General features: G+C 42.3%; 2 protein-coding genes across 2 annotated transcripts; one reads left to right on the top strand and one right to left on the bottom strand.

Annotated features, from left to right (window-relative positions):
• Positions 1–10: 10 nt before the first annotated feature.
• Positions 11–10,724, bottom strand: washc4 (WASH complex subunit 4). Its single transcript, XM_029522643.1, has 33 exons — positions 10,595–10,724; positions 9,500–9,639; positions 9,339–9,392; positions 9,179–9,244; positions 9,004–9,049; positions 8,828–8,895; positions 8,665–8,747; positions 8,417–8,459; positions 8,207–8,310; positions 7,965–8,085; positions 7,699–7,822; positions 7,490–7,617; positions 7,246–7,406; positions 7,024–7,150; positions 6,617–6,742; positions 5,605–5,712; positions 5,359–5,505; positions 5,177–5,256; positions 4,588–4,693; positions 4,313–4,429; positions 4,002–4,170; positions 3,644–3,798; positions 3,482–3,556; positions 3,283–3,387; positions 3,060–3,194; positions 2,676–2,784; positions 2,519–2,585; positions 2,280–2,366; positions 1,918–2,065; positions 1,733–1,829; positions 1,438–1,634; positions 1,256–1,352; positions 11–1,066 (listed from the first exon to the last, which is right to left on the bottom strand). Exons 1-33 carry the CDS (start codon positions 10,653–10,655, stop codon positions 1,011–1,013), a joined length of 3,507 nt encoding a protein of 1,168 aa, XP_029378503.1. The 5' UTR covers positions 10,656–10,724; the 3' UTR covers positions 11–1,010.
• Positions 10,725–12,855: 2,131 nt separating this feature from the next.
• On the top strand, positions 12,856–23,610 carry slc41a2a (solute carrier family 41 member 2a). Its single transcript, XM_029523270.1, has 10 exons — positions 12,856–13,233; positions 16,108–16,215; positions 20,370–20,441; positions 20,549–20,693; positions 21,432–21,578; positions 21,753–21,900; positions 22,150–22,229; positions 22,983–23,114; positions 23,207–23,355; positions 23,434–23,610. The coding sequence occupies exons 1-10, from the start codon at positions 12,856–12,858 to the stop codon at positions 23,608–23,610; spliced, it is 1,536 nt and encodes a 511-aa protein (XP_029379130.1).
• The last annotated feature ends 1,810 nt before the right edge of the window (positions 23,611–25,420 follow it).

The raw sequence follows: 25,420 nt of genomic DNA on the forward strand, positions 1-25,420 counted from the left end.
CAAATTATATTGAAAGTGCAAATTTTAATTAGTCCTCAAAGACTTTACAGACCTTTATCGTCTTTTTCTAGCAAGTTAATTCATGGAATGTAATTATGACCAGACTGTGACCTCACACATTGATAGATACAAAATAGCAAAATAAAACAATGATACAACTCCAGTCCTGTATTGAAATGATGAAACTGGTAGCATGCAACACTCTCAGATCAAGAATCTGGTGTGTAGATGGATTCTGGATGAATCAAGAGATCAAAATATTATCTGCAGTTCAGGAAGGCACATACACACCCTAGTTCATACAACATGGAAAACGGATCAAACAAAAAATTGCAGTTGGCAATTATGGCATACAAACATTCTTAAGAGTCCTCAATAGTGTGCTGTTGCCTTCATGGCTGCCACTGAAGAACGTGAAGAGTCATGTTACCACAACTAATACGTTTGACTCTTAAAGTGATGCAGCAATAAAATAACATTGAAATCCAAACACAAGTAAGTGAATCAATGATTGAACTCATCTCTGATCAGCAGGTTACACAAACACAGCTGAGACTTCTACTGTAGAAAAATAATCCAGTTTCTCCCGACCGAGTGTTGAAGTATCAAAAAGCTGCGCAGTAGAGCGTAGGATCCACCTTTGTGTCGGGCCTCGCCTTTCACACTACACTCCTATGTGTAAATGCTACAAATTCAAGCAGGATTTATTAGATGCTGACTGATATTTGAACGCTGTGGGATTTTACATCAATGTTTCTGTAAAATGGAAACTTGCCATAGCACTTAAAGAAAACATTCACTGCCCAATGAAGGTAGCTGCTTCATTTATGGACACAGAGCCTTGAAACAAGTTTCCTGTTGCCTGTTTTATCCAGTTGCCATATTTTTCTCCTTGGACCACTCACACATAGTGGTGTCGCCTACAACTTCAGATCCTTTCTTCAGTATCTTCTGGCCATGTGTAAGCTCTGGCCAAACTTAAACCCAACATGACAACACTGCCCTCTGGTTCACTTTGAGGCAGGCTCGGTGGGGGTGGAAGTACCTCCTTCTTTGGCAGTTTCTTCTGCGGGAAAAAATTGCAAAGCTACTTGTGAGATCTAAAGGCAGAGACCTCGTCATTCATTAATGTCCCTTTTCTTCCAAATTAATTAATCTACCATGAAAAATAATCTAAAAAAAGCCTGTATAACACAGTGGGTGTGCCAGTAGTCGTGCATAATTTAAGACTCAATTAATCATGACACCAACTAACCTTTATCTTTCTTTTCCTGCGTCTCCTCGGCTGCAGTCTTGTCCGCTCTGAAGAAGATCCTTGCGCTGCTTAAAGAGAAGTAAAGCAGCTCAAACTCCTGTAGGGAAAAGAAAATGAAGAGTTCAGAGTTCATCATCACAGATATCTTTAACACATGCTCACATAAACTATGCAGACTGTACCTGAAGGTAGATATCCAACCTCTTCTGGGTGAGGTTCATAGTTTGCAACAACTTTTCATCCTGACTAGCAGATTGGACGTTCTGCTCCTTCACCACAGCATTCATCTCTTTCTTGTACTTATCTCTGACTGCCTGGAACCAGTGCAAAGAGTCGAACTCCAGATATTGGTCTAGCAGCTTCAGGATGTACGCCACACCTGAGAGAGCAAGAGAGGGATCAGTGTGAAAGGGGAAGCAGATAGAGGAGAGTACACCAAACTGTGACACCTGTAACGCATCACCTCTGCCCTCTTACCCATAGCAAAGCCATCATCTGTGAAAGCAGCTCCACTTTTGTTCTTCTTGTTGAGTTTCTCTTTGCAGCTGATTGAGTGCTCTACAAAATTAACAGTCTACAACAGAGATAGGTTTTTAGTACATTAAAAAAGTCCAATGCCATCGACCACAGCAGAAACACCACTGAAAAGTCTCAGCACTGACCAGTGGAGGTACAATCATGTAGAAGTTCCTCAGGTGCATATTTTTGGCACTGCGAAACTCAGGTGCAAACACGGCCACCAGCATCTTGAAGTACTCTGTCCCCTCAGCAGAGTTGCTCGTCAGATCTCCCAACACTGAGTCGAGGACGCTGGGAGCAACACGCAGTGTTAAAGAGGAACTGCTCAGACAGCAGGTGATGTTTTGGAAATACAGTGAAATATTTTACATATAACTAAACCAAAGTCTGTGCGTATAATATCAAGCTAATGCTGGTCACAGATTACATCCACTGGAGCCACAAAAATGAAATAAAGACATGTAACTTCCAAGAGAGAAACACAGTTTTTTAAAATGTAGCCAACCTAGCAGCTCTCTGGGTCTCCTCTGACAGCCCTTCCTCCTTCACAAGCTCCTCAAAGTTGACGATGTCCTCAAGGTCAGGGACAAACCTGGAGAAAACAGAGTCACAAAACATCGTAGTTAGATATGTCTGATAAAAACCTCCAATTTTTAAAGGTTTTTTTTTTTTTTTATTTAGATCTTCACATTAAAATCAATGGCAGCCCAAAGCTGTATTACACAGCACAACAGCATTTTTTACCTGATAGCACTGCTGCAACAGTGGAGGCCCCCAGAGCGGATCATACGCACATAGCCCATGGCGTTGCCTGAATGAGAACATGGTGTTAGCTTATATTGGGCTTCACCTGCCATAACATAGAAAGAAGAGTTCAACTGTAGACATGTCCATCTCTCACCAATCTGGCTGATGAGCTGTCGGAACTGGTCCAGGTAGCTCTGTCCATCCGGGGTGATGCCGAGTTTCCGAATGCCCCTGTTAAACTTTTCTGCTCTTTCAAACGGATACTGCAACAAAAACAACTAGAGCTTAAAACAGATGGGAGCTTGAAGGTATCAGATAGGAAATAGGAAAAAGGGTGAATACTTAGCGATCTAATTCCAAGAAAAATTTGACAAATGTACTTTTTTTAATTGCGGGTTAAATTCCCCTTAACTACCATTTACAGGCAAGTTTTCTGTTTCTATGTCTCAAACATGTTGTTAAAACACTATATGCAATATTCATCATCAGCCCATCTGTTGGGTGCCAACGATGTGATGAAATGAAAGGCTCATTTTACCTTCTGATCAGACTGGTCCTTTGTTTCTCTGAAGAAGCGGATGTCCTTAATGAGTCTGGACTTGATGTGTTCGTCGTACATAAACTGGCTAAAGATGTAAAACTTTTTTCGCAGGAACTGGTAGGTGAAATTCACCTGAGGAAAGCAGAGAGGAGAAAACAACCTCAAATGAAGAAGTCCAAAACAAGAAGTGTTGACACTTGTGCCATTCATGGAAACTCACCGTGGTGTTCATAATGCCTGTTCCATGGGTCCGGATGGAGTTGGCAATGTGACGGATGTTGATGGTATTTAAGTGTTTGTTGTTACTTGCCTTCTCTATGAAGATCTAATAGAAAGCAATAACCAGTGAAAACTGTACCCTTGTACAGACAACAGCTACCGAGTCAGATAAATGAGATGAACAAAGAACAAAGTCTCACCTGGTTGTTGAGGTTATAAAGGTAGCGCGAGACAAAAACATGAATGTTCCTCATGATCTCTAAAACATCCAAACCCTGAGGAGAGCAGAGAGGACACAGTTAATCCAGCATTATTTAACCCTTAACCTCTGTTAATCATGTAGCAGGTGAAACCACTCAGACCTGCTCCAGTGTCTGGCTGGGCAGGTGAGCTTCTGTCATTGTTAGTCCATAACGCTGTGTGGCGAGGTTCCTCATCTCGCTGTAGGTGGCCCAGTCGTGCAGCGCCACAGTCGTCAGGTTGTAGAAAGTTTTGTCCAGGTAGTGAGTCACATAAGCTTAAAAAAACATGATGTTTTCCAGCAGGTGTCAGCATTACACAGCACATTCAACATTTGTATTCGATGAAAAAGGTTTTAGTTAGTTCTGCCAAACACATATAAGAGAAAGAAATCCTCTTAATTCAGAATAAATTGTACAAATTTACACTGAACTTGGAAATAGAATTTTTGAATGTATAAGAAAATAAATTAAAAATCACCTTTGATATGAATGAAGCGGTTGAAGAACCTGATGGGTTTCAGGGAGAAAAAGTGGGCCAGATCCTTCATGCCAACTTTGAAAGGGTTCCTGTCGTCCAGCTTGAGGTGGGTGTGAACAGAGAGACGGAGGTCCTTCTCAATCTCTTTACACAACTTGTCCAGGAGGTGCTACATTAGAGAAGAATGCAAAAGTAGAAATTTGGAAATTGAGGATGTGATTAAACTTTGACTATGGTTAATCATATGTGGTCAGTCGTTAGATGGAAGGAACACTGTGCTGCCCTGGATTCAATATTTTATCTGCTCTCACCTCATTGAACACCTCCATGATCTCCTTGTCATAACTCTCCAGTAGCTGGTCACATGACTCCATGTGTTTAGCATGCAACATGGATGGCACACTGTCCCTCAGTGCACTAAACATGTACTGCTCCAGCACAGGAACAAGCGATCAACAAAAGCAGCAGAGGAAGAAGCAACATTTAAAAGGACATATAAAAATAGTGAAAACTGTTTGTATTCATTAGCCTGTACAATGTTTCAGGCCATCTGTGCCATTTGTGCATCGGAGGTCTATCAGCGTACATGTATTCGTGCAGCGTCAACCGCGTTGTCATATACATCATCTAGGTAGATGGGAAACACAGCTCGGTGCCAGTAGAGGAAGCAACAGTCACACTGTAGCTTGACCCTGAAAATAAAGAGAAACAACCACTTGGGATTCAAAAATAGGTCAAAGGAAACATCAAACTGCATACATGAATACAAGATATTGTGCCAACTCTTTATACAGATGTGACAAGATCAAGTCTTATACTTCTTCAAGGAACAGTAAATGTCATTTTGATCATAGTCATCTTCCAAAATGAAGAAAGTCAGCATTTAAAGGATTCATTTACATGAAGTATTCGACTGCGTGCCAGTGACATCAGAGCTTAACTCCGGTGTTCTATTTCTCAAAAATGGAGAAAGCTGCCTGTTACGCTGGCTTCATGCTAAACTATGGCATCTAAACTTCTGGAAGTTTTATTCACTGCCTGGAGCGTTAAACACTTCACAAACTTGTAGCAGAAGGAAGCAGAAAATAAATATTTGTGCCATGTGCACTAAGAAATACTGCACTTGAAAATATGATGCTTCTTAAGGGAAAAAAATTCTAATAAAAAGAACTCACCTCTCACGTAGCTCACTGATCAGATCCAGCTTCTTAAGCACAAGCTGCAGCGGAAACAGCTCCTCATCTTTGAAAGTTTTCTAGAAGAAAAAGGAGTTTGAATTCAATGTCAAAATAAGAATGAAATGAAATTAAACTAAAGTGTGCGTTCCCCATGTCCCACTGACTTTTTTCTAACGTACCAGCTGAGTTCCAACACACAGAGCCAAAGACACCACGAGGCGCCGCTCCTTTGTGCTGGGTCCACTGAGAGCATTTTCAGCTAGCACCAAAGATGACAACACATCCAGCCGCTGCTCACTGTACTTTTTGTCTGAGATGACTCTTTTCTTTGGGGACAAAAACATAAAATATTAAAAGGTATATAAAGAAAAACTCACAATCTTGAATACTAATCATTGAGTTACTATTTATGGTCCTGTTTTTACCTTGGCATTGCCGATGGCATTGAGGGCTTGGGACTGCAGCTGCTGAGTGATGTGAGAAACGGAGTCGGCTACGACCATAGACCGCCTGTGAAATGTGTGCTCCACAGCCTGAGGGGAGATAATTTGAGCTTATTAGTTTTACTCAGGCAGACAATGAGGTACGAAACAGAAGTACTGAAATGCATGAGCGTGTGCACATGCACACATGCACATCCACACATTTTCGAACTCAGGGCTGAAAGTAAGAAAAAATCCTGAGCTTTAATTTCTTTTTCAATAGTAAACTATTTAATTCTTATTCTAAATACAAAATAGGAAATAAATAACCAAAGGGCTTGTCGTCTCTGCCTCTCTCTTCTATCCACACCCAGCGCTACTTATTTTAAGTCCTTTGTCTGTTAGGACGTCTTCCCATGTATTGACAAATTTACTCTCCATCATCTCCAATAGTGACGTTGATGAAAAAAAAAAAAAACACCGGCTTGGATGCGGGAATTCTACATAACAAAAATACTTTTGGCATATTGCCACTGTTTGCTGGACGCTAAAATATGTCCAGCAGCCTTTTATGTTTATTTTGGATGCAGTAATTTCTAAGTTTGACAACGCAGAGTAAATTTTTTCCCAGGTTGTTCAGAATGCAGCATCACCTGCTGCTGGATTTCAACCAAGTTCTCCCAGACCCACTCCCACCTTACTTCTGATTGGCTCTCATTCTATTGATAGGCGAGCTCAATTGACTGCTTGAACCTGACAATGCCCCATCAACAGGTTTATATATATATATATATATATATATATATATATATATATATATATTTATATTATTTTATTTTATTTTTTTTATTGCAGTTCAACGACACTCGCCGGAGATCCAGCACGGTGCCGGAATACTTTAAGCCCTAACCTTGAACTCCTGACCCTAACCCAGAAACCCAATCTTGACATTTCAACAGCCAGACTGGTTTTCAGATCTCATATTTACAGCATAAACAGCCAACAGAATTATCACCTTGAGCAACTCAACCAGTCGACACAGGGCTTTGACAGATGTCTTGGTCATGGGCCTCTGCATTGACATGTACATGTTCATGGTGGTCTTGATGATGGTGCTGATGCTGTATGCATACAGAATGCCCTGTGTGGGAAAGAAAAATCTTTTTTAGATAAAAAACAGAATTGGTTATCTCTGTTTTTATGGAGCATTATCAAAGCATCTTAAAATTATTGTAAAACAGAATTTAGAAAGCTACGTGACTTTCAAAAAAAAAAAAAAAAAAGACATTAGTTGCTGGTTTTTGAGACTTTTTGTTCATGTTGGGCACCGCTGCCTGACCTTCACTGGCCCACTGCCAGGCAGTTTGTGCGCTCTGTTGTCCTGCTGAGCCTTGCTAAAGGGGTTATGCTCTTGGTCCTCACCTGTACAAACACATTACATCTGCTGTTAAGGTCTTCAGCAAGCTTGTCACTTTTATGGTCCTTGCATAAGATGGACTCCATCTTCATCATCCAAGAAGTTACAAACACATAGTATGACTGAACATCTCTGAAGAAAAAAGAGACAAGTGACACAATAAGATTCTCAAATCTAAGATTCAGTTTTAAACAGAATAATTGTGACTGACTTTTAGCATCACTGACTTTGTTAGTGTTTGAGCTCTTTGCTGCAGGTAGGTATCTCTCTGTGTTCTGATGGCCTGGAGACTCTTCTTATCCATCAGTTTAGCTGCAGCTGGGACTTTGTTGACCAGGAAAGTGTCAGGAAACCAGATAATGTTAGCAGTCAAGGTGACAGCTGGAACCTGGATTAAAGAGCAGACAAACATATGTGAAAAAGACGTTGCACTGCCTTCAGATGAAAACTTAAGAAAGAGCAGATGACTACCTTTTTGCAGACATCGAGCAGTGCCTTGTAGAACTTTTTGTCTACGCTCCTGAAGATGTGAAAATGAAGCACAAAGAGGCCGCAGACACCGGCATACTTATCTCTCTGGTCAATCTCTGATGGTTCTCCTGAAGAACACAAGAACTAAAAAGTTGCAGGAGGAAGGCACAACCAAAAAAAACTGTGTTTTAATATGAAGAAGCACTGACCAATTTTAGATTCAATATTTGTGAATATGGTACGAATGTTGTAGGCGAATTCCTCAGCAAAGGCACTGTTTTTGGCGACAGCTACTCCTTCTCCAGGGTCATCGAATCTCTGTTCCACACAGGCCTGCCACACAGTTGGCAACAGTATAAGATCAATGGTGATAAGAGAACATGATACTTCATTTTAAAGAATTATCCTAATACTTAATCAGATGAAATAAATAAAATTATTCTATAATGGTCAGAGAAGAAGGAAGTTCTGTTACCTGCAGTATCATGCCATCCAGCAGCTGTCCCTCCAGTTTGAGCAAGAGCTTCTCAAATGGTTTTAACTTCTCCTCAGGAATGGAAAATTTCCCTGGATTATGGTGCACGGATTTCAATAGCCTATGACAGAATGATGCTGTTACAGATGACTGTAAACAGTATAAAATCTTCAAATAGGCAGACAGAAAGGAGAAAGAATTCTTTTTTTACTATTTAATGAGTCGTGTGTGTGTGTACTAACCTTTTATACATCTTCCAATGGTCTTTTAGTGTGCCATGATTTTCCATAATTTCATCGAGTGTGAGCAGTACCACTAACAACTCCCCAAGGTGCTCGTACACTATCTGCAGTGGGAATACAAAACAGATATGAGATGTGATAAGAAATATTTACACTTAAAGGGTATATACTCAAGATGCACACACATATAAAAATACATTTTAAACAAACCTGGAAATGGACGCCTGAGGACTCAATAATTTTTGTTGCACTCCTGAGATGAAACAAGAAAAAAAGATTTTGTCTAACGTTATAACTCAGCCAAACATTCAATATGTACTTTACGTACAACCTCAGTCTGTTTGTTCTGCTGTTGTCTTCATGTAAAGGGCATGAGGGCTCTTTTTACAAGACGGAAGTTTCAGCAAGCAACAGTAGATCCACTGTGTAACATGACTGCCTTCATTCACGAGTCTTACTTGTTGCTGTTGTAGAGGGCAGCCAGCTGATGAACAATGTTGACCACCACTTCATAACATCTTGATACAAAGCAAGACAGCTCCTATACAAAGAACAGAAAGAAGCCATCAAGATTTCCCTTACTCAGATTAACAATGTAATCTGAAATTATTGAATGCTTACCTGAAGGAATGAGATAAATCTACCCATTTGAATCTGGGACTCTCCTTCAACAACACTTGTGCCAAACACTGCAAAATAAAAGAACATATTCAACTTATTTTCCACTAATCCCAAACATCTTGTTCAAAAGAGGGCAAACCCAGCACAGGAGGACAGACTGCTTGCTGGCTACTTACCTCCTTCTCCATAGTACAACAAGCCATTGTAGAACTTAGTTTCTGCCTGCAAATTGCCATAAATATAAAACATTCATGAGAAAGAAGCTGAAGTTGTATATCATAGGACCACAATAAGAACAGATGATAAATATACATACAGAAGTGCAGGGGCTGCAGTTTTGACCATCCTTACCTCGTACTTGAGCTTCTTCACTTCACTACAGAGTGCTGCAAAAACTGTGATGATCTTATTCAGAACCTATACACCACCAAAACAACACTGCTCATTAGAAATGAAAATAACTTCATTGATATGAGACTTTAAAAGTTATGGATGTTTTATCTGTACTTACCTTGTTGTCAGTTTTTATTAACTCCAGCAAGGATGACTGCTCATATGGGAGAAACTAAAAAGAGAGAGAAGAAAGAGAATCAAGCGTTCAGGAGGAAATTACATAAGTTTAAACCCAGCTGTGTACATTTTAAGGCTGATGTACAGCCTTTGGTGCCTAACCTTCAGGGTAATGGGGTCCAGAGTGAAGTCCCACACATCTCCGATTGAGTCATCTAGAGCCTCCTCTATACCTCTCAGCTGGGAGGTGTAGTCCTCCAGAAACCTGCTGTAGTTCTTCAGTTGGACCTCGGTGTGTATTTCTGTGGATTAAAGACGTTGTCAGTGGTTGGAAAACAAAGAGTAATTTTGTTGTTTTAGGTTCTTGTATTTAATTTCAGTCTGCCAACCTTTTTCTACTCCACTTCCTTCCATAGGATACTTCTTAGTTACTATACTCTTCACTTTTCAAATTTCCTCCAAAACACGCGCTTCTTTTAAAACATGATGTATCACTGTATCTCTCAACCAATACTATATAAAGTCAACAAACTACCAGCAGCTACAGTTGTTGCAAAACACTAGTTCCACGTGAATTAATGTTTAGTGAACAGACTTTAGTACCTGTGTGTGCTTTCATTGCATGGACGGTGATTATGAAGTCCACATGCTGTGCTAATATGCTCAGGGTCAGCAGTATCATCGCAGTCGTGTTTTGAGGAGTCAAAGTCAGCCTGCCCGGCTAGTTAGCCAAACAATCATTTTTATTTTACAATCCAAGAAGAGGAACAAGCATCGACATGAAAAATATTTCAAAGCCAACCTTAAGATGGCTGTTTCTGTTGCTGCCCTGTTCCGTGTTTTTCTTTCTTGTTAAGGTCACTTAAAAACATTTAATTTGGACTATCACCAACCAAACTAACTCAGTTATTACTCTCCCCCCACATTTGACAGTTTGCGGTGCTTCCTGTCAGCTAATTTGTCGCTGTCACTTGATTTCACGAAGATACACTTCAGACTTGATGTCGCTCTGGGTGTGCTGGGAGCTTACTGTCAGCAAGTATCAGTCGATATAATCCGACTGATGTTTATCTTTGTCGGGCATTTGTTTGTAATGAACCGCGGGAGAAGTTCACGCTCCGATAAATAGACGGAGCCCGGTGGCCAACGCTCTTGCTAGCAGCGTAAGCTAGCACCGGAGGGCGGCGGGGTCGTAAGTCCGGATGTGTCTGGACCGGACCGGACCGGATCGGACCGGACCGGGGACCCATTACTTACTTTGTGAACCGTCGTCAAAACGGTCAAACTCCCAGTCCGGTGCGATGGTCTCAACCGCCATACTGCCCGCATAGGTGACCCGAAAACACCGCTGTTAGACAGTGGCGCTACACGGTCCCATGATGGGTCTCATGATTTTGTGAATGGTCGCAAGTGTTCATGGGAAGTGGAGTCCAGTGGAGTTGAGTGAGACAGGCAGAGAGATAATTGTTTTAGCAGATTTTTGTGATTTTCTTCTTTCTTCTCTATATAGTAAAGCCATTTTGCAGTATTTATCTGTCACTGTCATTGTTTCCTTGTTGTGTGAATGATGTACGTATGTGAGCAACAGACTGTTGAATTTCTCTCGGGATAAATAAAGTATAAATAGACACATTTGTCTAAAATGTGTGTTTATCCTGCTCTCTGATGGATACAAGCTATAGCCTACACAGGCTGTCACTGTATTTGAAGACGCAGTATTGGTGGTGAAAGAGTGAGTTAAATATTGTGTGTATGTCCAGAGGAGGGGTTAGGTGAATGCCATGGTGAAGACTCAGCACATCATTCAAGAGCCAAGGTCAGCAGCTGAGTGTGAGAACAGATGCTTCTTCTTCCCATCCTGTGCTTACAAATTACGGGTAAGTCGTTTTTTTGTTTTTTTTTTCTACTCATCCATTCTGCTCAAAACTGTTATGCCCAGACTATTATATTTAAAAGTTACTGACATATCACCTTTGCAAATTCTGCTTGTAATTTCAAAGATCTAGGATAGACAGAGACACACCATTAAAAACTGAGCATTGCTAATTGATCTGATGTGGAAGAATACAAATATCCCAATACAGGAATGAACAGGAAGATATGAGTCTGATAAGACAATAGTTTGGCCAGGTCACCTTGATGTGGATGGTAGCAGTCTAATGAGATTCTGGGAAACATTTATTTCCCAGAATGTGGTGCTGAGACGTTGACATTAAGGCCAAAGTACAACACAATGTTGAGACATCTGGAAACCTTCTTCTGTATTTGTGTCAAGACATTAAGGTTGTGCCAAAGGACAGCACGATGCACATCATGTTGACAATGACCACGTATCCATTGGATAGCCAGAGATATTCAGAGAAACTTGTAAACAGAATGAAGAATCTGCAGTCCACGTACACACACACAATATCATTTGTGTGTAAAAGACACCTCCAAGTTCTGTAATACTTCAAGATATTTCTGGCTGTGCTGTTAGTAAGGCTGCGGTGAAAAAAGGACAGTCCCCATCTGACAGTCTGTCTTGACATTTGAATTCCAATGATCCCTCGCTTTTTACCACAACACTGATATGTAAATGCAATCTTAATTTCTTAATCTGGCTTCAACCCTGGCTTCAACCCTTCAACCCTCTGATGGAGATGTTTGAAGTGTCAAATTTGACAGTAAAGCACTCCTCAAACACAACAGTAAACACTTAATATCTTAATAACTTAAACTTAATAAATAATATTTTTGGTTAGCAACAGTGTGTTTCTTCTGACTCTGCTTTGCATTGCTTGAATTTTCTTGAATATTTTTTGAATATTTATTTAATTTTATTTCAATCACTAATCACTGGTTCAAACCTAGTAAAGTTGCCATTCATTCAAGCCTTTTCAATTAGATAAATTAAAATGAGACTATGTGAGTATTTGGCACATTTACTGTTTCGACCACTAGTTTTTTTTCCATTCCTGATCATCTCTTAGCAATTTCAGATGAATTGCCTTCTCTCTGTCAGACAACACAGCCTCATTGTTGCTGATGGGACGGTGGTGTTCTCAGGCATGAAGAATGATAATTCAGGGAATCCCTGCCATCAGATGATTCTGAAATGGCAACATGTTCTACATGCCTGAGTTGCACTCTTGCTTTTTCATGGAGGTGAAAAAACTGTCTGAATGTAGTACAGATCCTCATTGTGGCAAAGCAATAATATTACTCACACTAACTGCTCTCAAAGATTGATATTATAGTAACAGTAACATAGTCATGCACCCATCCATTATTTTCAATTTTTAATAGAATAAATATAAAATAAGAGAATAAGATTGTCTCAATGTTACTATAAAGCATGAAAAAATTCCATTACAGATGGAAAATGGTGTATTGTTTTTGCCACAGATTTTGCAACCATTAAATCTTATGTATTCTTAATTGCCATCCTTATTAAAAAACCAATACCAGATTATTAATTTGTATTCCTCAGGCCAACTGTGTGACCATAGTAGGAGTTTCTCAGAAGCTGGAGTACCATGGTTATCCCAAAGACACGGGATGAGCATCAGACCAGAAGCAGCTTTGCAGGAAGAAGCTCCATCCAACAGAACAGATCAAACACATCCTTGTCCCACCAACCTGAAGGTTCACAACATCACAACTCTGATGTGAATATTTCACCAGCCAACACAGAGTTCTATTGTGAGCCACAGGAGTACGCTGAGACAGACTTTCTGCTCCCTAATAAACTTTACGGTCAGGTAAAGACCAATATATCTGGGAGAACAAAAGATGTAGATTGCTCAGCTGCACCTGCAGAGTCAATTTGCTCCATGGTGCTACAAATCCTGGGGTCATTTCTACTGGCTGGGCTTGGGACAGTCTCTGCTGGGATGCTGCTGGATGTGGTTCAGGTCAGTAACGGGCAGATGCTAAGGTTGTTAAGACCCTCAATGAAAGCGCATTTGAAGTTATCATTTCTAACTGCACTCACACATCCCGGACAGCAGCGTTGAGGTCCCAGGTTACAGTTTGGTACGGGGAGACAGAGACTTTTCCAAATGTCAGAAGAAGAAAGGTGGCGGACTTGCACTTTATGTGAGTGAGAGGTGGTGCAATCCCGGGCATGTTAATGTGAAGGAACGTCTCCATAACCCAGACATCGAACTGCTGGCTGTAGGAATGCGCCCGTATTACTTACCAAGGGAGTTCACGTCCACCATTGTTATCACTGTTTACATCCCCCCCTGCTGATGCAGCGGTAGCCTGTGAAGTCATCAGCTCCACCGCTGCCAAACTACTGACTGAACACCCAGATGCATTCATGGTTATTACTGGTGATTTTAATCATGCGTCACTGGACAAAACTTAAAATAACTTCCACCAATACATCGACTGCCCCACCAGAGAAAATAAAACGCTGGATCTCCTCTATGCTAATGCCATTGATGCATATGACACCACAGCCCCCCCCCCCCCGGCAGGTCAGACAACAACTTAATCAAGATGACTCCAAAGTATGTCCCTCTGGTGAGAAGACAACCCATGTGCACCAGGACAGTGAGGAAGTGGACGCATGAGGCCACTGAAGCACTGCAGGACTGCTTTGAGTCGACATACTGGGATGTACTCTGTGAGCCACATGGGGAGGATGTTGACGACATGACTGACTGCATCACTGAGTACATCAGATTCTGTGAGGACACCACCATGCCAGCCCGGACCGTGCGCTGCTTCTCCAACAACAAGCCCTGGATCACCAGCGACCTGAAGGCACTTCTGAACGAGAAGAAAAGGGCCTTCAGGTCTGGAGACAGAGAAGAGCAGAGGAGAGTGCAGCATGAACTCAGAGATATGCTGAGGACTTGCAAGGACAATTACAGGAGAAAGCTGGAAGCCAAACTCCAACAAAACAGTGTGAAGGATGTGTGGACAGGAATGAAGCACATCACAGGGATGAAAGGGAAAGACAGGCAGACATCAGGGAGCCTGGACAGAGCAAACCAGTTTAATCAGTTTTTTAACAGGTTCAGCTCACCCCCTGCCCCCCACACACCCACACTGTCCCAAATGGCTGGCACCACCCCCCAGCGTTCTCCTGTACATCACCTCTCCTCTGCCCCCCCTCTTTCTCCACCCCCCCAACTGAGGACACCAGCATCAACCACCCAACAGTGACTACAGGCCAGGTAAAGAGGCAGCTGGAGAGACTGAACCAGTGAAAGGCAGCAGGCCAAGTCCCGATGCTGTGGAAGACGTCCTGCTTGGTTCCAGTCCCAAAGAAGCCAAGATCATCCGTCCCTGCTGACTTCAGACCAATCGCCCTCACATCCCATGTGATGAAGGTTCTGGAGAGACTGGTCCTAGCCCAGCTGGGGCCACTGGTGCGAACATTTCTGGACCCCTTGCAGTTTTCCTATCAGCCCCATTTAGTCGACGACGCTGTCATTTACCTGCTGCAACGAGCCCATTTGCATCTGGATGGTGGGGGAGGCACTGTGACGATCACATTCTTTGATTTCTCCAGTGCTTCCAACACCATTCAGCCTCTGCTAATGGGCGAGAGGCTGCGGGTGATGGGTGTTGACGACGAAGTGATCTCCTGGATTACTGACTACTTGACAGGCCGGCCACAGTTTGTCCGTCTGGGCAGTGTGCTGTCTGATGTGGTGGTCAGTGATACTGGAGCTCCACAGGGGACTGTGCTCTCTCCCTTCCTCTTCACCTTATTCACCATCGACTTTAAGTACAACTCTGAGTCATGTCACCTGCAGAAGTTCTCTGATGACTCAGCTGTTGTCGGGTGTATAAAAGAGGGAGTACAGGACACTGATAGACAACTTTGTCGAGTGGTCTGAACTGAATCACTTGAAGCTGAACATCAACAAGACCAGAGAGATCGACTTCAGGAGGAAGAAGACACTTTCACAGCCACTACGGATCAGGGGGGAGGTGGTGGAGGAGGTGGAGGACTACAGATACCTGGGAGTGATGATTGACAACAGACTAGACTGGAAATCCAACACCGAGTCTGTGTACAAGAAGGGGATGAGCAGACTCTACTTCCTGAGGAAGCTGAGATCCTTCAACGTGTGCAGCAAGATGTTGGAGATCTTCTACCAGTCTGTTGTTGCCAGCACCATCTTCTTTGCTGTTGCATGTTGGGGCAGCAGCATCAGAGCCAGCGACACCAACAGACTTGACAAGATCATCAAGAAGGCTGGCTCTGTACTTGGTCTGAGACTGGACTCCTTTGAGACTGTAGTGGAGAGAAGGATACTGAACAAACTGTTATCCATTATGGACAATGAGCAGCACCCTCTCCATTACACAGTGGACCGACAGCGGAGCAACTTCTCCCACAGGCTACTACAGCTCCGTTGTCGAAGAAACAGATACAAGAAATCTTTCCTGCCACATGCCGTCACACTATACAATAACAGCTAAATAACCCTGGTCACAGTCAATGTGCACGTAGCTCTACTGTATATATTTTTTTATTCCTATTGCATTTATTTATATATATTTTATTCCCTATATGTAATGCTGCTGTTACATTGCAATTTCCCAGTCTGGGATAAATAAAGTATCTATCTATCTATCTATCTATCTATCTATCTATCTAATCTATATTTTGCTGTATTGAGATCAATTTGGAATGAAGATAAATAAGATAAATAAGTGATTTTGTTTTCAAGAAAGAAAGCTTCTTATATTGGCAGTGTTGATTTTTACTGTAGTTTGTACAAATATTCATGTGTGGGTGTGTGTGTCTGCATTCATGGCAGAACTGGGATGTGTTCCTGGAAATCACAGAGATCTTCATCTTGGTCCCTGCAGTGTCAGGTTTGAAGGGGAACCTGGAAATGACTCTAGCCTCTCGACTTTCGACTGCTGTGAGTGCGTGCAACACACAAACACACAAAAATTGAAATCTTATAATAAACTCTTGATTGTTGAATGTGAAGAAACACATTAAATGTTTAAATTACTGTACATACAATATGAAAGTCACAGTTAACACAATAAAAATGTCATGGGGGGGGGCACTGCCTGGCTATGGGCCAGAAGAGGTCAGGCAGCAGTGCCCAACATGAACAAATACTCTCAAAAATCTATGAATGTCCAGATTTACTAATGTCTTCCAAATAGTCAAGAAAAAAGGTCTCAAAGTCCTCTCCCGCTCTCAGAGTCCTCAAAGTCTGGTGTGGATGAACTTTATTGAAAATACAGCAAGTATCTGAACAAACAGCTGAGTGGATCGGACCCCGGGGTCTGAATGCAAACTGAATTACATTTCTAAACTACTTGCTTATATATCCCGAGACCCCTCGTTTCTTCACCTGAGGCCAAGCATTCTTTTTAAAATTCTACGATGAGCTGATCTACCACCATAAAAATTGCTTTTCCATGATTCTGCTGATTTTTTAGTATGGTTTGCCACCATAAACGTCAATCTTTCTGTGACTTTATTAGCTTTAAGTATTTCGTATCCAATTGTGGGAGATGTTCCTGGCCCCTGCCTGTTTTTTTCCCACGTTCCTTGTTTACCCATCGCATAGGCCTTAACGTCTCCTTAACGTTTCCTAGGTCACTAATGATATAGAAGAGTGTCATACTCGGGTTGCACCCTCTTTCAATTTCCTCCATCTCCAAGCATACGCTTTTAACTAAGCAACAACAACAATAACAACAACAACAACAACAACAACAAACACAGTTACAAGCGTGCAACAAGTCAGAGTGGTATCTAACTAATCAGCTGAGTGGGGAAAGCTCTTTCTCCCAGGTGGGTTGGAGAAGTCTGACATATACCCTGTGACATGAGTTTAGTTTTATGCAGGTGGGGAGATTGAAGAATGTTGGTAGTTGTCAGATCCCCGGTGTAAGCCCCTGTTACAGGACTCTACTGGACCAGAGGGGTATACTACGGAGGAAGCTCAACAGAGCCAGGCTTTCTTTGGGTGAGCTGGCTCGACAAAGCCGAAAGCTCCAACCGGAGATAATGAGTACCACAACAGAGTAATAGGCTACCTTTTTCTTTAAACTTGACAGGTCCTTTGATCTCAGTATTTGACCTCGCCCTAGGCAACCAATGAGAGTGTTTCCCCGCTCCTTAACCACTCCCCTGGGGTTGACATCATAACGAGACGTGTCCACGCCCCTATCAATTAGGTCACAACCAATGAGAGCGCTCCAGGGCGGCTACTAGAAGAGCGGCAAAGTCATTTCCAGGCTGGCTCGAGAAGAGGTAGGTCGTATCCGCATCGGGCGAGGTGCGGGGTACACCCTGGACGGGTCGTCAGTCCATCGCAGGACCAACACTCAAGGACATACAGAGACAAACAACCACTCACACTCGCATTCACACCTACGGTTAATTTAGAATCGCCAGTTAACCTATACATGCATGTCTTTGGACGCAGACACGGGGAGAACATGCAAACTCCGCACAGAAAGGACCCAGGTCAGGAACCGAACCCGTCTGAGGAACAGTGCTTGAGATCTTCTACTTCTCTTTTCATTACCCTCTGTTAATGCTTGTAATTCAACCAGACATTGCTCATTTACCTTTTGGTCCATGTCACACCTTGTTTGTTTTTTTTTAAACCACGTTAAAAACATTGTACCCTCAAATGCCAATGCACGGAATCTCTCAAAGAATCTTCTGAGCTCTGTGCAAATTCTGCACATTTTTCTTACGTGGGATCTAGCTCTTCTTTCCTTCCTTCTGGAGCGAAAATTCCCCCTCTTCTCCTTCCTATATTCTGAAAAATATTACAAGACACAAAATCACATCCGTTTATGCAAAAAAAAAAAAAAAAAATTACTGACAACAAAAATATTTGGAAGTCTATAGCCTTTTTATCTCCTGTGGAGCTATACACGGGTGAAACGACGATGGATATGATGTTGTCTTCAGCCTGTTTCGCCAGTCCAGTTAATGCAGGTACACAGTTTGAAGTAATGGTGGATGTTTTTTTATTTTAAGAGTTGAAAACAACCAGAGTTAAAAAGAAGCAGACTTCCTTCTGTAGGCACTCTTGGGTCTGGTCAGCTCCCGCAATCGTGACAGAAAGACCTGAACAGAACATGGACCCAGCCAAGCAACACCTTCTTAGACTCGGCTTTGTGGGTCTCCAACCCCCTAGCCAGGAACCCACTCCTACCCGCAGCCCTTTCTGGGGAACCCGTCTGGTCCTGGGATGCCTGGTCTCAGTTAACCGAGCCATCAAGGCTGTGGTTCCACCAGTCCAGCATGCTAGCCACCGGCCATCTCCTCCTTTTCCAGCTGGGCCACTGCTGCCGCAGCAGCCGTTCCCTGTTCCTGTTTCGGCTGGGCCTCTGCCAAGCAGCCGTTCCCTGTTCCTGTTTCGGCTGGGCCTCTGCCGAGCAGCTGTTCCCTGTTCCTGTTTCGGCTGGGCCTCCACCACAGCAGCCGTTCCCTGTTTCGGCTGGGCCGCCGCCTCCAGAGTTCGCCGCACCCCTTTTTGAGTTGTGACTCAGTTTGAGTTTGTCCATCACTTCCTGTTTTATTTTGAAGTCCTTGTCTCTTCCCTCAACCTGTCAAGTTTCCTCCTGTCGATTACCTTCCCTGCCCTAATGTGTTTCACTTGTGTCTTGTTGTCTTGTTTAGTTCAGTGTGTATTTAAGTCCTGTTTTCTGTCTAGTTCGTGGTAGGTCCTTTGTCTTTTGGTGGGCCCAGTCCTGATTCACCTTTGTTTCTTTAAATTCGGTAAGGTATAGTCTTTCTTTTTTTGAGTACATGTACGCAAGTTGGTTTCTTTCTGTTCCCAGCTGTTTTTGGGTTTCCTCATTAAAATATTATTTGCCTGCAACCTTCTTTTGGCTCATTCCTGCACTTGGGTCCTCACCACAGAACTCCCGCAGATGTGACAAGCAGAGGCTCACTGTGTGCCAATTTTGGATAGGAGAGGGCCTCTTTGGTTTCTACACCATTCAGTCGTATATCTGTTTCTTCTTTCTTCATCAGATGTACTTAGTGTTTGTTCTTCATCAGACATAGCATTTCCTTCATCAACTATCCAACGGCGTCTCCGGGTGTTGGGAAGGGAACTTCTGAAGCTCAGTGCCTAGCTGTCCTCAGCTGTGGTCCCTCGCCGGGTTCCTCTTTCTCTGGGGATTTGATCACTGGTGCACCCTCACTTTTTATACAAGATACACACCCAGCAGTAAAAAGCACCAATCATTTACGGTACAGGCCAAAAGTTTGGACACACCTACTCATTCAAATGAATAGGAACGTGTGTCCAAAATTTTGGCCTGTACTGTATATCATTCCCTTATTTGATCACCATACTGCATAATCTACTTTTATCTGGTAAGTTAGGTACTTTTCCACTAGCACAGATTGGCTCCATCAAGAGTTCCTCTTTTTCGGAGGCCATCTGGTTACACTTCTGCTTTTGTCAAGCCATGTTTTTCCATTAACATTTTCCATTATTCATCTATCTTGAACTAAACTTGGTTATCATTTCACCACTTAGTATTTCACAATCAAAGTGTCAACTTATTTTAGTGCATTAATCATTCTTGACTTTGTACACTTCAACTCTTTAACTTATTCTTCTTTAACAACTTATGTTATTCACACACACATTGAATCATATGTTGCAGAATTTACTTGGACTCAAAATCTCTTAGTGGCTTTTATGTATTAGCGTGTCCAGTCTCGGAAGGGTCAATCCCTTGGAGTCGCAACCTCAACGTTTAACCCGGTGCTACTCAACGTAGTCCTTTGTCCATCGTTTCCCGGGGGGGGGGGGGGGGTCAGATGAGCCTTCCTGTCCGGTGGCCATGCTTCTGGCTTGAGGTGACATGCCTCTTCCTGACTATCTCCACAGACTTATCATAAATAGGGTCTTTAAAGACCAGGTTCCTTCATCGAAGGAATCAGTCAGGAGCCACATATGTCAGGCCATTTGGGGTCTCACAGTTCAGATTTCCCTCACACAAAACACTGACCTCATAATTGACTAAAAATTCCACTGCTCAAATTTTCATCTTTACCACTGTAATATGTTTTCAGGTAAACACAGTGACAATTGGCTCTACCAGAGAAAAGTGGATGTTGATTGTTGGGAACCTGGCGCTCAAGCAGGTATAGTCTCCATTTCACCACGTTTGCACAAATAGCTGTTAATTTGCATCATTTTATTTCAGTCTGCAAAGACTTGTAGGTGTTTCATTTGTTCACCGATTTTACAGCTTCAGGCCACAGTGATGGGTCTATTAGCCTCCCTCATGGCAGCCTTATTGGGGTGGATGGCAGAAGGAAAGATGCCGTTTAATCACATTGTGCTTTTGTGTTCGACCAGCGTTTTTACTGCCTTTGTGGCATCACTGTTCCAAGGTAACAACACAACCTGTTCTCACCCTAAACCACTGTATTTGACGTGTCTGTGTATATTCTCATTCATCCAGGTCATAGTCAAATCGGGCCAACAAACTGCATCAAAAGCAACTGGTCTGAGAAGATGTTTTGTCTCTTATCTAAGGGGCTTCATCAGTCTGACAAAACAGTGGAGTTGGACCCAGGTCTTTATCCTCTGTGGCAAGGTTCAAAAAGAGTTAGTGAAGTTTCACTGACCATTGTTTGTCATGTGAGGCCACCAGTGAACAACTGTTGTTAGGAGTCATGTGAGCTGACTGATGAATGACAGTGGTCAGAGCTGAGTTGTTGATTCTCCTGGGTATGGCTGAAAGGGCAGCATTGTAGATGGGAGATAGGTGGTGTCGCAGACCCCCTCCCCTGTTTAAAGAAGGCTATTGCACTTTTACATAGATGGTGCTGGGACGGGGTCCAGAGGGTCTCTGTTCATGCCTCAATATGAGAGTCAGGTCATCAGGACCTGTTCTGGCGCCGAACAAGTCAAAACAACTAGTAGAAGACATGAGTGTGCCTTTTCCTGTAAATGTAAGCTGGAACTGGACTTGAGGAGGTGGCCCTTCTGTGTTGGGCCATGTGTTTGTTAAAGGGTTGTTTAGTTTCACTAGTGTAGAAGTCCTTGCATTCCTCACTGCTTTGGACTATATATACCAGGTGTATGCAGTATGTAAATAAATCAATCTTGTATTTAACTCACACAAGGTATCATGATGGTGGCAGTGATCATTGGCTCCAAGAGAATAGGAATCAATCCTGACAATGTGGCGACACCATTGGCAGCTGGCTTTGGAGATCTCATCACACTTGCTTTGTTGGCCTGCTGTGGTCAGTGGTTCTACTCTTTAACAGGTAGAGGAGGATGAAGACAAGCAGATGTGCTATTCGCCCACCCCCCAACAACACCACCACCACACACACACAAATGGCCTTTGATATTGTTCACCATTCACAAAGAGTTGAGCACTGTTACAGTTTGAATGGAAACTTACAGATATTCACTTCATGTTTTTTTTTTTTTTTCAGAACTGTATCCGTATGTTTTGTACTTGATAGATCTGTTATTATTGTGCCTGATCCCTCTCTGGGTGGCCATTGCCTCCCAACACCCAGGCAGTCACATCCTGCTCCAAACGGGCTGGGAACCAATCATTACAGCCATGATCATCAGCAGGTACTTCGCACAGCCTCTCGCACATGTTCACATTCCCTAAGTTAGGTGTAGTCTGAATTTAAATTTTGAAGTAAATAAGTTCTGCATATTTTCCCTTGGCATTAAACAGTCTTGGTAAAAAGATTTAGAATCAAATCAAATAAAACAAATGATGCAACAAAAAGTAAAAATGAAAATGCCCTTTTTTTTTGGATGATCATTTTAATGTGTTAAAGCCCTAACCCTAAAGCATAGTTTTCCTTCTTTTAGTATCGGAGGAGTCATTCTGGACATGTCTGTGTCAGATCCTAACATGGCAGGTATCATAGTTTATGCTCCAATCATAAATGGTAAGTTGCTTAAAAGCTTATTTTAAATGTTCTGAAAATGGACTCAGGAGCTTTGTGCATCTGCAGACATAAAAACTATTAAATAAGCACTGGATAAGGCTTCCTCCTTTCCCATCAGTGACTCTTTGTACCATCTTGACAAAAAAACACTTCGCACATTTCAAGAAAGAAAAGCACAGGAGAAGAACACAAGATGATCTCAAATTATTGGCTTCACTGCTTGTTGAAATTTGATGAAAAAGAATCAAATTCGAAAATGACCTTCTCATGAAGTGCCCTTGAGTAACGGGAAGTGCAGGAAGTGTGCCCCTATGAGTTAAAACAAAAACTTGTAGCAGCCCAGAAACATGTACAGGGAGCAAAGAAAACTTCCTACTCATTACATTCTCTACTGAAGCCATGTCTCGCAAATAGCATCATAAAAAATTAAGATGCAAGCAATCAAAAAGACTAATATTGAGTTCTATGTCAGAATTGTAGATGAATAATTGAACATTTAAAAAAAAAAAGAGTAAAAATATCTCTCAAAATAATCGCTCACACAACTGTGGTGAGAAAGGGGAGTGAGATATTGGGAAGGCCTTGAGATGGCGACTAACACTTTGTAGTCTAATCAGGAGACTGAAAGCCTTGAGACATCGACTCTGAGCTGAGCCTGAAGACTGTCTGGTTCACAGCGTTAAAAGAAGTTATCACAAACAGTTCACAAAGTCTTTCTGTTAATCCTGCTCCTCATTTTTCCCTTCTTCTTAGGTGTTGGAGGAAACCTTGTCTCCATTCAGTCTAGTCGTATATCTACACATTTACATAGGAATTTCTCACAAGGGGGGGTTCCTGAGGAGCGGAGGAGCTGCTGCAACCCTTGCTATGCTTTCTTTGGTTCAGGTGACGGTTACGAGGTTAAGCTACTGCTGGATGTTTTTCCTTTCCTTAAGCAGATTTGCACACTGTGATATTTGTCACCGTTTTGATTGCAGGAGCAAATCAGAGATCTGCAAAAATTCTGCTTCTTTTGATCATCCCTGGTCAGCTTATCTTCTTGAACACAATCCACCTGATAAAAGGAGGCCACACTTGGCCCAGTCCTCTGTTAACTGTTGCCTTCTTGTCTGCTTCACTGATCCAAGTGAGTCAGATGTATGGTTACATATCCCTCTGCACATTGTCGCTGCTCTAAAATACATCTCACTTGTCTGTCTCCTAGGTCTTCTCTCTGCTGTGTATAGCTGACTGTATGGTCCACTGCCTATGGCGGAGACATAAAGACCCAGACAGTTACTCAATACCATATCTCACAGCCCTTGGAGACCTGCTGGGGACTGCTCTCCTGTCTCTTGCCTTTCTCATGCTCTGGTGTGTTGGTGACTCGGGCAGTGTATAGGCCCAATGGAAGATTAGACTCAAGGATGGCACAAAAGGAGCACATTTTATATTTGATATTCAGCAGAAACAAAATATGTGCCCCCTACTTTTAAATGTACTTAGGATTAATGTTGAATTAAATTTTTTCAGTCAAATTGGGATATTTTTGTCAGGCGTGTCTTGGCTTACTTTTTTCCCCACCAATTGCTGGTACTCAAGTAAAAATTTTCATGGTTATAACTTGTTAGCCTAATCACTGCCAAAGAGTTATTCATGTCACAAGATTTATTGTAAATACAGTGTTACATTGACTGTTTATGGAGGATTCACCAATGGGGGGGAGAGAAGAGGTGGGAAAGGGATGTGTGACTACACTATTGGTTCCTTAACCATAAACAGGGAAGTATGATTATCTCCACATTCTTCACAGAACAATGAGACCGTTGTTACTTATCATTCAAGGCTGGTGCCTATCAATCCTGGCTTGAATAATATCAGCAGAGGGAAAGCGCTCTGTCTAAAGGGGAGTAAAAGGTAAGACAGCTGTGTCTTCATATATATTGAATGTTTAACCGAAGTAAAAAAAAGAATAAGAGGGAACTGGCCATCCTCTTGCATGTTTTGTCAATTCTACACAATTTCACCAAATTTTCTTTCCCAAAAGAGGATATAAAGTTATGAAGTTGCAAGGAACAAATTGACATTGATCAGAAAGAAATTGTTGTTTACGTAATCAATCCATACATATTAGGTGTATTTAAAGTCAGACATCCATTGTACTTGTTTTTCTGTTGAGCAGAGAGGGAGAGTACCTTCTGACCTTCAGTGTATGTTTTTTTTGGTTGGTTTTTTTGCCACTTAAAAAGATAGTGATGGAATTAAAATAAAAGTCCAGGACAGAGCCAATCCCAGCAATCACTCATGTGGTGGAAATTCTGTAAAAGTACTTTAAAAGTAGGGAGTTTTTCCCTCCCAAGTGGAAGGGGGGGGTCACATGAGTCTCCTGGCAGGCCACACAAAGTGCCTGGCAATGGTCCAGTAAAGGTCAGGCAGCTCTGCCTAACACGAACAAAAAGTCTCAAGAATTAGCAACGAGTGTCTTCCAAAGATTCAGTACAAAGAAGTTCAGAGTCTGATGTGGATGAAAATGTATTCAAAATACAGCAAGTACCTGAGCAAACAATTGAGATGGCCGGACCCCGGGGTCTGAAAGCACACTGAATAGTGCCTCTAAACCACCGGCTTATGTTATCTCTGAGACTTCATGATTTAACCCCCAGCATAATGTTCAACAGCTGCTCCAAACCAGACTGACATGCTCAGTCTTGTGCTTGTCTTTTTATATTTCCCTCTCTTTTCCCTGACTTCATTCTTGGATTGACCACTGGGTACTTGATGATTCTAATGGCATCATGTTTATGCAGGTTCAAAACCTGCTAGATCTTTTTTTTTTTTTTAATTATTATTATTTAAAGCCAGCTTTTAAGCCAGAAAAGAATACACAAAAGAAGTTCCATTGATTGTTGGCATTTCTTTAAACAAATCATCTTGGCATCAAAGCCTTCTGGCAAGCACACACAGTTAGGTCCCTTCTAGGTGATTTATCTGTTGATAGGCCAAGTGATAGGCATGCACTTGGACATGATAGGAGGAAAGAGGAGGAAGTGTGAGGGACAGTTGGGTATTTTCCCAGCAACAGACTGATACAGCCGTTGTGTAACAGAATTTCGCCAATCAGTGGCACTCAGTATAGGTATGGACCAATCCATGAGATCCACAGTTCCTCTAGGTGGAGCATTAGTTTGGAGGTCTGACACAAAGAAGGCCCA

This window comes from Echeneis naucrates, chromosome 16 (assembly GCF_900963305.1).
Source record: "Echeneis naucrates chromosome 16, fEcheNa1.1, whole genome shotgun sequence".
Taxonomy (NCBI): Eukaryota; Metazoa; Chordata; class Actinopteri; order Carangiformes; family Echeneidae; genus Echeneis; species Echeneis naucrates.

Bases quoted from the DNA above. Each gene is read 5' to 3' on its own strand.
- washc4 (XM_029522643.1), bottom strand. From the start codon at position 10,655: ATGGCGGTTGAGACCATCGCACCGGACTGGGAGTTTGACCGTTTTGAC. The intron at 7,151-7,245 runs GTCAGTGATGCT...TTTTTTCTTCAG, and splicing joins AGAGCTCAAACACTAACAAA to AGATGTTCAGTCATACTATG. The intron at 4,430-4,587 runs GTACGCTGATAG...GTGCTGGAGCAG, and splicing joins TTGACGCTGCACGAATACAT to TACATGTTTAGTGCACTGAG.
- slc41a2a (XM_029523270.1), top strand. From the start codon at position 12,856: ATGGTTATCCCAAAGACACGGGATGAGCATCAGACCAGAAGCAGCTTT. The intron at 21,579-21,752 runs GTAGAGGAGGAT...TTTTTTTTTCAG, and splicing joins GTGGTTCTACTCTTTAACAG to AACTGTATCCGTATGTTTTG. The intron at 21,901-22,149 runs GTACTTCGCACA...TCCTTCTTTTAG, and splicing joins ACAGCCATGATCATCAGCAG to TATCGGAGGAGTCATTCTGG.